A 12,020-nucleotide genomic window follows, 5' to 3' on the forward strand; every position below is an offset into this window, starting at 1 on the left:
TGGCCTTCCAATCAATTCTGCTAAGAGTGGAATACTTTCCTTATCTCAAACCAACACCCTTCCCTGGGCCCAGCAGTCTCTCTTCCAGGTAGCAAATGTTCAGATCACATTTTTAGGCATTACGATAGGGAAGGAGCCATCCTCGGTCTATCATTACTACCCTCCACTGATATCTAAAATAGGAAATGAGATGGAAACATGGATGTACCTTCTCCTATCGCTTTTTGGGGGATGCCACCTGTTCAAAACAATTCTGTTACTGCTTAAACAGGGGGAGCAAAAAAAAAAAAAAAAAGGATGGAGCAAACTTTCCCAATATTCGATTGTATCACCTTGCCTGTTTATTGTGTATAGGGACAGATTGGATACTTCAGGCTTCCTCATACACCAATTATGATTTGGAGTTGGCAGTGGTGCAACCATATGACTTAGCTGCTCTCCTGCATTGCAAAATACAATTGTTCCCCACAAGTATTCAACACAACCTTCTGATACGGGATCTGATTCTTACATGGAGGGACATACAGAGCAAACTGGGCCTGTCACCCCATGTCTCCCAATATTTGCCCATAAGAGGCAATAAAAAGTTTTCGGAAGCTGTTCAATATGAGGCTTTCAACATTTGGAGTTCTAAGGGGCTCTCCTGCATTGCCTCCATGTATGACGCATATTTGAACCATCAAGAACTTTGAAATCTTTCCCAACCCTTGCATCAACTTATGCCCTGCCAAGCCATCCCTCTCTCTACTACCTACACCTCTCAGGTTGTATAAACTGGTGCTGCCCAGCCAAGCAACAATGTTTTCAAACTTCCATATTGGATCGCTTCTACAGGAATGGAAATACTCCATATCTGACATCTATCGACCTTTACACTCTCTCTTTACTAAACTGCTACATCCCACATCTGTGAAATCTTGGAGGAAGGTCATACCGGGGGAGAACCTGGTGGGCAACATACTGGAAGGATAGAACAAAGTGCAAAGGCTTGTGGTGAATGAATCCTGGAGAGTCTCAATGTAAGCTCTTCCTTAGGGCCTTCTTCCTATTTCTATCCACCAAGAACTCTCCACAAATTCACTATATAGTGAGCACCCGCCCTCTCTCTTCCACCGATTTCAGGAATGGCCCCGCATCTCAACCTTTTGGGAACAAGTGTTAGCCTACATCTCAGGAGTTTGTGGCTGCTCACTCCCCATGGACCCAGTTCTTCTACAACTCTCCATTCAGCTGAGAAAACCCACATCCACAAATCCTGCAGGAGCTTGCAGTGGATATTATTATGTTTCCTGGTGGCCCACAGGGCTATTCCTAAGAAATGGACTATCGCCTTGTCCCCCACCATCACAGACACTAAAAAAGATCTACGTCTTCTGATTTACAGAGAGAAGGTAGACATGGAGCTCAACAACCAAGCCTCAGTCAAACATTTCCATAATAGATGGGACACTTTTATTGCAGCAACACTTACATCCTTGGAGCAATCCTCTATGTTGTCTTCTTTTACTTCTATGGATGGGTTTGTCAAGGTGGTTACATTGTAGAGATCAGACAGCCGTGTATGGAACACGCATTGAGGACACGCATACATAACAGGTGTTACTTGCTCCCCATCTGGCCGTGTATATCTTGGTTTTCTGGTTCATGACGTTGTCATTCTTTTGCTCTCCTGATGTGTCTGTGCGCACTCATGGCCGAACCTTACTTCCTTGGCTTTATCATGACATCTAGGAACATTATGACATTCTGCTCCTCTCACTTATTGGAGTTGGGAACAAAGTCTCAGGAGAGAGTCCATCCATGTTTTCTGATCAGGTATCACACCCGGTCACACCCCCAGGTCAGTTCCTGCCAGAAGATTCCTTCCTCTTTCTTTATTGGAGAGATTATAATTATTTCATTGGTTACTGTGATTTATCTTTTATTCTGAAGTCATGGCAAGAAGTATGAGCTACTCGTCTCCTCTTTCACCCCAGACATATTGCTTCTTTGTATATCTCTTTAGAAAACTCAATATAGAATGTTTGAAAAAAAATGTACTCAGCCAATGAAAGGTCAGGACTCCATTTTTATTCTTCTCCTATCAACCCAATCCCACACTTCATCCATGTCTTTGGGGACCTCTCATCTCCTTATCAACTGTTTCTTCCATGATGAAGATCAGCCATGGAGTATATCTGAGGTGTATATCAGGGTGTGCTTCTTCCCCACATGAGAGCTGGGATGTCCAGCAACATTCATCTAGAAGACATTTCCCGCACTCAAGGCACTAATACACCTCCAGGGTTGTGTAGGACCCCTGATGTACAGGAAGACAGGACTTCAGTGAGGAACATTTCCCTCAATCAGGAAAGGAAAGTGACTTCAGCCCTGTTTGACATCTCTGATGTTTATATAGATGGGGCTTCTGTGAAAAACATTACCTTCACTCAGGACAGGAAAGTAGCTTCTCCCCCGTGTGAGTTCTCTGATGTCTGTAAAGATCGGACTTCTGCAAAAAACATTTCCCGCACTCAGAACAAGAATATGGCTTTTCTCCTGTATGAAATCTCTGATGTGTGTTAAGGCCGGATCTCCCTGAAAAACATTTCCCGCACTCAGGACAGGAATACGGCTTCTGTCCAGTGTGCAATCTCTGATGTGTGTAAAGATGGGACATCTGAGAAAAACATTTCCCGCACTCAGAACAGGAATAAGGCTTCTCCCCCGTGTGAGATCTCTGATGTATGTAAAGATGGGGCTTCTGTGAAAAACATTTCCCACACTGAGGGCAGGAATGTGGCTTGTCCCCAGTGTGCAATTTCTTATGTCTGTAAAGATTAGACTTATCTGAAAAACATTTCCCACACTCAGTACAGGAGAAGCTCTTCCCTGTTGGAAGGCCGGCCCGGTCCCGCACAGTCTGAGGTTCCTCAGGATACGAGGAATCCGATGGTCCATCTACACTGGGTGGTGCCGGATGGACATTGGAGGGAGCCGGGTTTTCTCCTGGACTATACTGTGTGATGTCCTCATCTTCTACTTTCCAGTCTGGAGACAAAGTGAGACAATCCTCGGAGGTTTTCCTCATCTCCCGGCCATGGACTAAAATACAAAGATAAAGAGGATTACTAGACAGGAGCTGATTGGTTTCCCCAAACCAGGACTCCGCCCACATCAGGCAGCTTGGTCTCTGAGGAGCTTACAATTCCACCCTCAAGGGAACTAGGAAATGGCTCCTCTGATCTCCTACCAGGTCATTTCTTTATTCATGGACCTTAGTCAGAGAGTGAGGAAACAACCAGAACTGTCTTTTATAGGAGGGACAGTGATGAGGGGATTATAGGACGAGGGTCCCCACCCCCTCTATCACTCATCGCCATCTTCCCAACACAAGAAGTACTGCACTTCCTTATTTAGTCCATGATTTAGTCATGAAGAACAGCGGGGCTGAGCCCCACCAGAGGTCAGAGAGTGAGGATGGGGGGAGAACAACCAAGATGAAGACTGGACTGATTCTGAAGACCACCATCATTGGGGTATTGACTCCTCCCTCATTATCACTTTCTGTTTAAGGGTCCAAAGGGTCCACATGAAGACACGTTTCTCAAACACTAATACACAAATGTAAAGGCTTAATAACACCTAGGTTCAGGGGGGATAGGTAGGAACAGACAGGAGGCAAAACCCGATGCTGGATCAATGTGAAGGAAAGCATGACAAGTATGGGTGGAGGAATGGATTTAGTGTTCATGACCCACCTGTGCTGATCTCTGTAGGAGTGTCCTCCTCTATAAATGTCCCCGTTATTCCATCCTCCTCCATAGACTGCTGATCATCCCTCACATACGCCTCTTCTTCTTCTTTAACCTCAACTTTGATGTCTATCAGATCTTCACTCTGAACCAAGAAAATGAGAGAAAATATCATCTGTAAATATAAGGTCACATAAAAGAACTCCACACATTGTCTCCATGAATCCATGTTCTAGATGCTCCATCCCACCAACCTTGTAATAGTGAGGGATGGTGTGACCTTCCTGTGTGGAATCCCGGGAATACAGAGGACGGGGACATCTCTCTGGTGGGTTCCTGGTATTAGGTGGCTCCATCATATCCTTGTGTCCTTCTGAAAACTCCTCCATCACTCCATACTCCTCATCCTCCTCTTTATACTCTTCTTTAACATCAATATTATCATCCCCGAGGATTCCACTCTGAAAGATATAATAAAACATTCATTGTAACAAACATGCTGTGTATAAATCACAACTACCAATAATTGTCATCATCTACCTGATGATGGTGAGGGATGGTGTGACCTTCCTGTGTGGAATCCCAGGAATACAGAGGACGGGGACATCTCTCTGGTGGGTTCCTGTAGCTGGATGACTCCACCATGGTGTCCTGGTACAGATCTTTGTGTTCCTTTAGAAGCTCTGACTCCTCAATCCCCCCATCCTCATCCTCCTCCTCTTTTATCTCTTCTTTATCCTCAACTTTAGGATCTCTCAGGTTTCCACTCTGAATATATAATAAAAATGACATCAATGGTAACAATGCAGATAATGTACAGATCCTAATGATACTATCAGTGATTGTTCCTCATCTACCTGATGATGGTGAGGGATGGTGTGACCTTCCTGTGTGGAATCCCGGGAATACAGAGGACGGGGACATCTCTCTGGTGGGTTCCCATGACTGGATCCATCTGTAGGAAACACACACACTGACTGAATCCATTGTTTCTATGTGTTTATCAGATGATGGGGGATCTAGGTGGATCCTCCGTACTGCTCTCTCCTTTACAATAAAGTCTCCTCTTACCCGGTGTTGTGAGGGGCGGCTGATTGTCCATCATGACGTCCTTGTAGAGATCCTTGTGTCCTTCTAAATACTCCCACTCCTCCATGGAGAAATAGACAGTGACACCCTGACACCTTATAGGAACCTGACACACACAATGATACAGTCACCATCCAGACACATCCCTTGTCTGTTACTGGAGAATGTCCCAGAATTCCCGGCACCGCTCACCTCTCCTGTCAGCAGCTCAGTGATCTCTCTGGTGACTTCTAGAATCTTCTTCTTCTTTCTCTCTTCTATCAGGGAGGGAGGTGGAGGCAATGTGATGTCATATGATCTCCAGACTTCACAGGAGGAAAACTCTACATCTGAACACAAATAGTCACATCAAATGATATTCCCAGAATCCTCCTCACCTCTCCATTCAGGTCTCCATTTTATTAAAGCCCCACTTCAGGCTGAGGTATAATTCCCCCCCACAGGACCCCCACACTACGCAGGGTATAGGCTTGTTGCAGCATTCTGATGTCATTACATACAACGCAGGACCAACAGTCCCACTTTACATGTGAGGATACCAAGGGACCCCACATCCTAAGAGCATCAGAAAATATCAGATGGAGGAACATTGGGAGGAGGAGCTGTGACGTCAGTGTGATGTCATAGGACATATAGACTCTGGATGGAGGGACATTTGGATGGGGAGATTTGAGGGGTCCTCTATATGAGGCTCTCATGCAAACCAAATCCTTGTTCCTGGGTGCGTCCTACCTCTCCTAAACTGAAGAGTGAACTTTGACCTTTACCATCCAGAACTCTGTCCGGAATCTGTGGAAGTAAGCTGTCATGTGATCAGGTGACGTGCGGAGGAACGGAGTGTAAATAGCAGACAATTGTCTCCAGAGCCCCTAATGGTGGGGATGGATTTGGCGGCGTGCTGGTGCCAAGTTTCCTCCCCCCAGGGTCACTGCAGGTGTGGAGAAAAGCTGTGTAAGAGGATATGGAGGAGAGATGAGGAGGAGATCCAGGAATCAGGAGAAAGGTCAGGGCAAGCAACAGACGAGCGCATCCAAGAGACCAAGCCGGGGTCACTACACAGAAAATCAATCCAAGGAAACAACAGGCAGGACGAGGAATAGCAAGAAGGAGCTGAGAGACAAATGAGAATATTGCTCAGCCAATGGGAGATGATCTCAGCATGACTTCCATCATGAAGGAGATGAGGGGGAGGGGAGGAAGTCACTGAAGGTGACCATAGATCCATGGAAATTCAGCTGGTTCAGCAGGGATCGCTCACATTTCCATCCATGTGTGGCCACTGCCGGATAAAAGCCACTCCCCCAGTGGCTGCAGCCAATAGCTTCAGTGCTGATCTGTGTATTCTGAGAGCGGAGGAGTCCTCCCATTGTCAGAATACAAGAGTGCAGCGGGGAGGATTCCCCCATCCACCTCCAATGTGTGGATGGGGGAATCACTTCAGTTTTTATGGTCATCCCGCTGGCTGAACGATGAAACTGAACCATGTAGGCCAGCTTTGGGGGCAAATATATTATCATCAACTCCTCCCCCTGAAGGGGTTCATCTACGTATTACCTCCTCTGACACCAGATTCAGATTCACCTCTCCGCTTCCTCCCGATTCATCTCTCACCCAGAGCATCCTGTCTGTACCTGACATCACTTCCTGTCTGTCCCTGACATCACTTCCTGTCTGTACCTGACATCACTTCCTGTCTTCCATAGAGACTTCCTGTGTGGGTAGAAGTGAGATCCCCACCTTGTGGAGCTCAGAGGAACTGCAGTCCCAAGAAGCGTCTGGTAGTGTGACCCCGGCCTTGTGCTGGGTGTGTATGGACTGTAGATCCTTATAGAGGGGTCACCTCCACTCCCACCAAGGGGGACAGAAATATATGACTGCTCGGGGGAGGGATTTTGGCCCCTTTGATTTTGCAGTAAATGTGATTGCATTAGTCCCGTTGATTTTCGTATTTCCATGTAATAAAAGGTGTCACATGATGTCGGGTTGCCCTTTCTCTCCTCCCTGAGTGTGTATTTAGAGGTGGAGCTCCTGCTGGAATGGCGGTTGGAGGCGGAGTCTAGGAGGGAGACTGACAGAACCCGCAGCAGACTTGCAGGAGTGAGCGAGGAGGATCCGGTTCCTTTACCATCGGAGATGAGGAGAGTGTGAAGGATGTTTGTGACTCTGGGAGCTGAAAAGCTGGGAGTCCTATTGGTGTGGTGAGGGGGAAGCACTACTAGGGGGCGCCCTCACCATCCCGTGTACAAGAGGTGGAAGAAGGCGGGGCTACACTACAGCTGACACAGTTTGGAGGGCGGAGCACTTTCATACCTTATCAACTTTTCACTGATTGGTGGATTTTTGGAGTAAAATAAGTGGATTGAAGTAGATGCAAAGTGGAAGCGGTGGACTTGCAGAGAACACTATACTGAGCACACAATATTGTCGGTCTCCATGGATTTGCACAGGATTTGAGATGATTTCCTATAGCAGCAAATCTGATGAGATGAATGAATGTAGCGCCCCCTCCTGGTCAGGTCTAGGATGTGTAGTCAGGTAAAGCATAGCTGTGTTTCTCTGCTGACCAGAGAGGCTGTCAGGTAAATTCAGTCGGGTATTCTGATTTACAGAGAGCTGTGATTGATTAGTCAGGTCTGCTCATGCTGCTCTGGTTCTGTTGGAGTTGGTCTGAGTTCTTCCTGCCTTCAGGAAGCTATGAGAGTCTTCCAGAACATGGGAATTGGCTAGACAAATGACCGGCATGAATATGGATACAGTCCTGGCCAATTGCAGGGGAGGGTGGCCCCATTGCATGCTGGGAGTGGTATTTATACTCTGAGATCACATGGGTTCAGTGTCTTTCCTCGGAGAGGATTGCACCAGCCAGGCTGGAGGCAGGCTGCCTCGCCTGGCACTTGCTGTTATGTGGCCCCTTGTGGGTGACCTGAGGGCCTGAAGTTAGAGAGAGTGACCCTGATTCTACAGTAAGCTGACTGAGGGGAGCTGTCTGCCAAAGCTCTGTCTGGTGTCACTGGAGAGAGTGGCTTGGAAGATTGGAAGGAGGCAACCATTCTGTCCTTGGACCTGTGAGTTCAAACTCTGAGAGATCTGGGGGACTCTGTGTGCTTGTTACCCCTCTGGTGCTTGATAATCAGCCTGGGTCTGAGAAAGGGAGCCCTGCCTAGTGTTCTGCAGAGCTTGTCCAAGTATTGCTACTGCTAATGGGACTTGGCTCTCCTACAACTACTTGCTGCTATTTGTTACTGAGAAGTCTGCTATCTCCTGTCAGCCGAGACTTCACAAGTGTTCTACTAAGAGATCAGCTAGATGTCCTCAGTGTGAAGAGTTCTGATTCTGGAGGATCCGACTACATTCCCCATCCCTATCCCCAGTTCTACAATAAACTCCAAACACAAAACATCCCCTAGACTGGTCATTGGAGACAACGAGCAGAAGTGTGTGTGTTTGCCTTGCTGTGGGGCAAAGCAAAGGGAAACAAGGGGCAACATTCAGCTCCTTCTGAGGTAGTGCTACATGAAGTCAGTGTAAAGTGGAAGCAGTAGATCTGCAGGGAGCAGCATCCCGAGCACAAACACTTTGTTGTATATGGATTTGCACATGGTTCAGTATTCTTAATTTACTGTCAAACACCACAAGATCAATGAAGTAGGTGTAAAGTGGAAGCAGTAGATCCACAGAGAATAATATTTTGAGTAGGGATGGGATGACGGTTTGAGTCAAACATAAGACCAACTTGAACATTAGCCGTTTGAGTGTTCACCATTATGCTGGAAGTTTGCCCGCGTGCCCAAACAATGTAAAACATGCTTTGTGATTGGCCAAAGCATTGCACCTGGCCACAGGTCAGGTGCAATGCTTCGGCCAATAACAGCTGAGTTCTCAGGAAGAGCCATGATTGGCCCAAGTGCTGGCCGTATTATTGAACCACTACATGCAGAAAAGGTGGTGGAGTGGATAAGTCAGTCATCCTCATCCTCTGTCACCCAGGCTCATACTATTTTGCCTTCCACCACAGCTGCCAAAGTGTCCTGTTCCTCCGGCTCCTTGTCCACCACAGCTGCTCCTTCCGTAGCCCCACCATCATGCATGGAGGAGTCACCAGAATGATTGGATCATAGTGTCAGTCCCATGCTGCTGGAGGATGTGCAGCAATCTGAATGCTGTGATGTTGGTTCCCAGGATGAGGAAAGGAGTGACGTGAGCCTAGAGAGAGGGGGCGCCAGTGAGGGAAAAGAAATCATCAGTCCTGTTCCCCCAGCCGCAGCACACTGCCAAGTTGGCTCCATTGATGAGGAGGATGGGGATGATGAGGTCACTGACCATACTTGGGTGCCTGAGAGAACAGAGGAGGACAGTGAGGAGGAGGCAGAACTCCAACAAGGCAGGTTGTCCTCCAGGGACAGGCATAAGGGCAGCCAACCAATGGCATCACACGACAGAGCTCCACAGGTGGGGGGCGCTGCTGACTCCATGCAGACTTCCACAAGTTCTCTGGTGGGGGCTTTCTTCAACACATGTGCAGCATTGCTGTTTGCAGTCTTTGACTGAAGCAGACCAAGCGTGGCCAAAACACCAGCCACTTGGGCACCACATGCTTGACAAGACGTATGATGAGCTGCCATGCAGCCCGCTGGTAACAGCACCTGAAAGACCCAGAAAAAGTGCAGACTTCTCCTTGCTCCTCATCTGGGATCTCTACTGTAAAACGTCAGGTCTTCTCAACAGCCTCCACTGAGAGGAGTGATGGTACAGCAGTGGGTGGCCCATCTGACAGCAGGACACCACCTGTTCATTTCAGCAGGAACATTTCACTACGCCATTTGCTGAACCGTGAAAAAAAGACTGTCCCACCCATCCACATTCTATCCTGGCCAAATTGCTGCGTTACAACTGCTGCCTTTCCATCTGGTGGACTCTTCCCCCTTCCGGGAATTTGCAGAATGTTCTGTATCACAGTGACAGGTTCCGAAAAGACAATTTGTTTCATGCAAGGCCATTCCAGCTCTGTACCATCATGTGGAAGGTCATGTTTTGGCCTTGTTGGACAAGGCGGTCAGCAGCAAGGTCCACATTACTGACACGTGGTCCAGCAGGCACAGTCAGGGATGGTACATATCCGTCACGGCACACTGGGTGACTCTGCTAGCAGCTGGGAAGGATGCAGGACAGGGTTCAGTTCTGGAGCTTGTTCCACCACCATGCCTCCAAAAACCTGGTGGTGATTCTGCCACATCTGTCTGCTCCACTCCCTCCCCTTCCTCTTCCTCTATGGCCTCTTCTGCTGAATTGTCATCTGAAGCAGCAGTGCTCCATAAGCGTTCATGGGGCTATGCAAGCAGTCAGGCTAAAAGATGCCACGTGGTGCTTCAGCTGGTCTGTCTAAGGGACAGGAGCCACACTGGGTCAGAGATTCTGTCAGCTCTGCAGGGGCATGCTCAGAGGTGGTTGATGCCACGGCAGCTTGAGCCAGGAATGGTTGTATGTGACAATGGCACCAAACTTCTCTCCGCCTTCTTACAGGGACACTTGGCACATGTTCCATGCTTGGCACACGTCCTGAATTTGGTGGTGCAGCGCTTCTTGAACAGGTACCCAGGCTTTCAAGATCTTCTGAGGCAGGCTGGAAAAGTCTGTGGCCATGTCCAGCAGTCATAAATGGCCTGTTTCCAGCTGGCTGAAATTCAACGGGAATTCAATCTGTCCACCAACCAACTCATTTGTGACATGTCTACTCGGTGGAACTCCACTTTGGTGATGCTGCAGTGGCTGCACACACAGCAGAGGGCCATCAATGAGTACCTGTGTGAGAATGGCACAAGGACAGGCTCAGGGGAACTTGGCTTCTTTCCACCTCACCAGTGGCTGCTGACAATGGATGCATGCGCTGTCCTGTCACCATCTGAGGAGGCCACAAGGATGATGAGCTGTGACACTGCATGCATCAGTGACACTATCCCTGTAGTCGTCCTGCTGGAGCACACGCTGCATGGAATCATGGACAGGGCACTGGAGGCAGAACATCGGGAGGAAGAGGAGGATTTCCTGTCCTCTCAAGGCCCCCTTTATGCAGAAACCATTCCTGTGGGGCTGCAGAACACACAGAAGGAGGAGGAAGTGGAGGAGGAGGAGGAAGTGGAGGAGGAGGAGGATTGCAGCAGCATGGAAGTAGAGGATCACATAGAGCAGTATTCAAGGGACACTTTTCAGTCCCCAGAAACCCATCCAGGAGTAGTACATGGCTAGGAGGAGGTAGTTCCTGACAATGTCATCCTCAGTGACCCAGAATCTCCTGCCTCCTCAAACTTACACTGCATGGGCTCCCTGATTCTGCAAAGTCTGTGTAAGGACCTGAGGATTTGTGTTATCAAGAAGAGGGATCAATACTGGTTGGCAACCCTTCTTGATCCACGTTACAAGGGTAAAGGTGCAGAGCTCATCCAGTCTTCCCAGAGGGAGCAGAGGATGAAACATCCTGAGGATGCCTTGAAATTGTGTAACACCTTTCCAGACACTGGGAGGTCACCATTTCCTGGACAACGTGTTTCTGAGGCTTCATTCTGTCAAAGGAAGAGCGGTGGAGAAGGCGGCCAGCTGACCGATTAAACAGTTCTTTAGTCCTCAGCGCCCGGGGCTGTTAGGTTTAAGCAGTCTACACTGTGGAGTCTACACTGCAGTCTGCATTGTCAGCCGAGCAGCTGAAGGAGTCCAACATCTAACCGTCTACTAATCAGGCGTACTCTTGGAGCACCACCTACACAAGACTCACCTCCTCCATCTAGACTGCTCACTAGAGCTTCTTCTACAGCCTCTGACCCATCACTTCCCTCCTCTGCTGGAGGCACTTTATTAGGATCTATAGAGGGACAACTCCGGCCTCGTATTGTCCATCAGAATCAAGGAAACAGCAGAGATCCGGCCACAGGGGAGGTAGGAAACATCAACGCTGCAACAAGGGATCTCCCACTCATCCAACCATCCCAACAGAAGCCAGCTGATATGGGGGATGGGTGGTCATTATGGACACAGCCTGTGATGACAATGAGACACTGGAGAGTGCAAAGTCTGATGCAGCTCTGCATAGGAACCAATCAGCTTCCAGGTTTTTTGGCAAAGCTTAATTGAACAAGCTGAAGTCAGAACCTGATTGGCTCCCATGCACAGCTGCCCCAGATTTTGCACACTCTAGTTTTAGTAAAT

The 12,020-nt window shown here is 48.3% G+C and overlaps 1 protein-coding gene and 1 long non-coding RNA gene across 2 annotated transcripts in view; both read right to left on the bottom strand.

Moving 5' to 3' along the window:
* Nucleotides 1–1,429: 1,429 nt before the first annotated feature.
* Nucleotides 1,430–12,020, bottom strand: part of LOC149450595 (uncharacterized) — a 119,388-nt gene continuing 108,797 nt past the window's right edge. Inside the window, exon 3 of the mRNA XM_089691737.1 lies at nt 1,430–2,864. Coding sequence (XP_089547863.1) covers nt 2,426–2,864 — 439 coding nt within the window. The 3' untranslated portion in view covers nt 1,430–2,425. The remainder of the gene's footprint in view (nt 2,865–12,020) is intronic.
* On the bottom strand, nt 4,818–6,470 carry LOC149450596 (uncharacterized). Its single transcript, XR_016315236.1, has 3 exons — nt 6,378–6,470; nt 5,016–5,152; nt 4,818–4,929 (listed from the first exon to the last, which is right to left on the bottom strand). It is a non-coding gene; the product is annotated as an uncharacterized LOC149450596 (long non-coding RNA).

This window comes from Staurois parvus, unplaced genomic scaffold, assembly GCF_062004578.1.
Source record: "Staurois parvus isolate SC_StPar_1 unplaced genomic scaffold, SC_StPar_1.0 ptg000570l, whole genome shotgun sequence".
NCBI lineage: Eukaryota > Metazoa > Chordata > Amphibia > Anura > Ranidae > Staurois > Staurois parvus.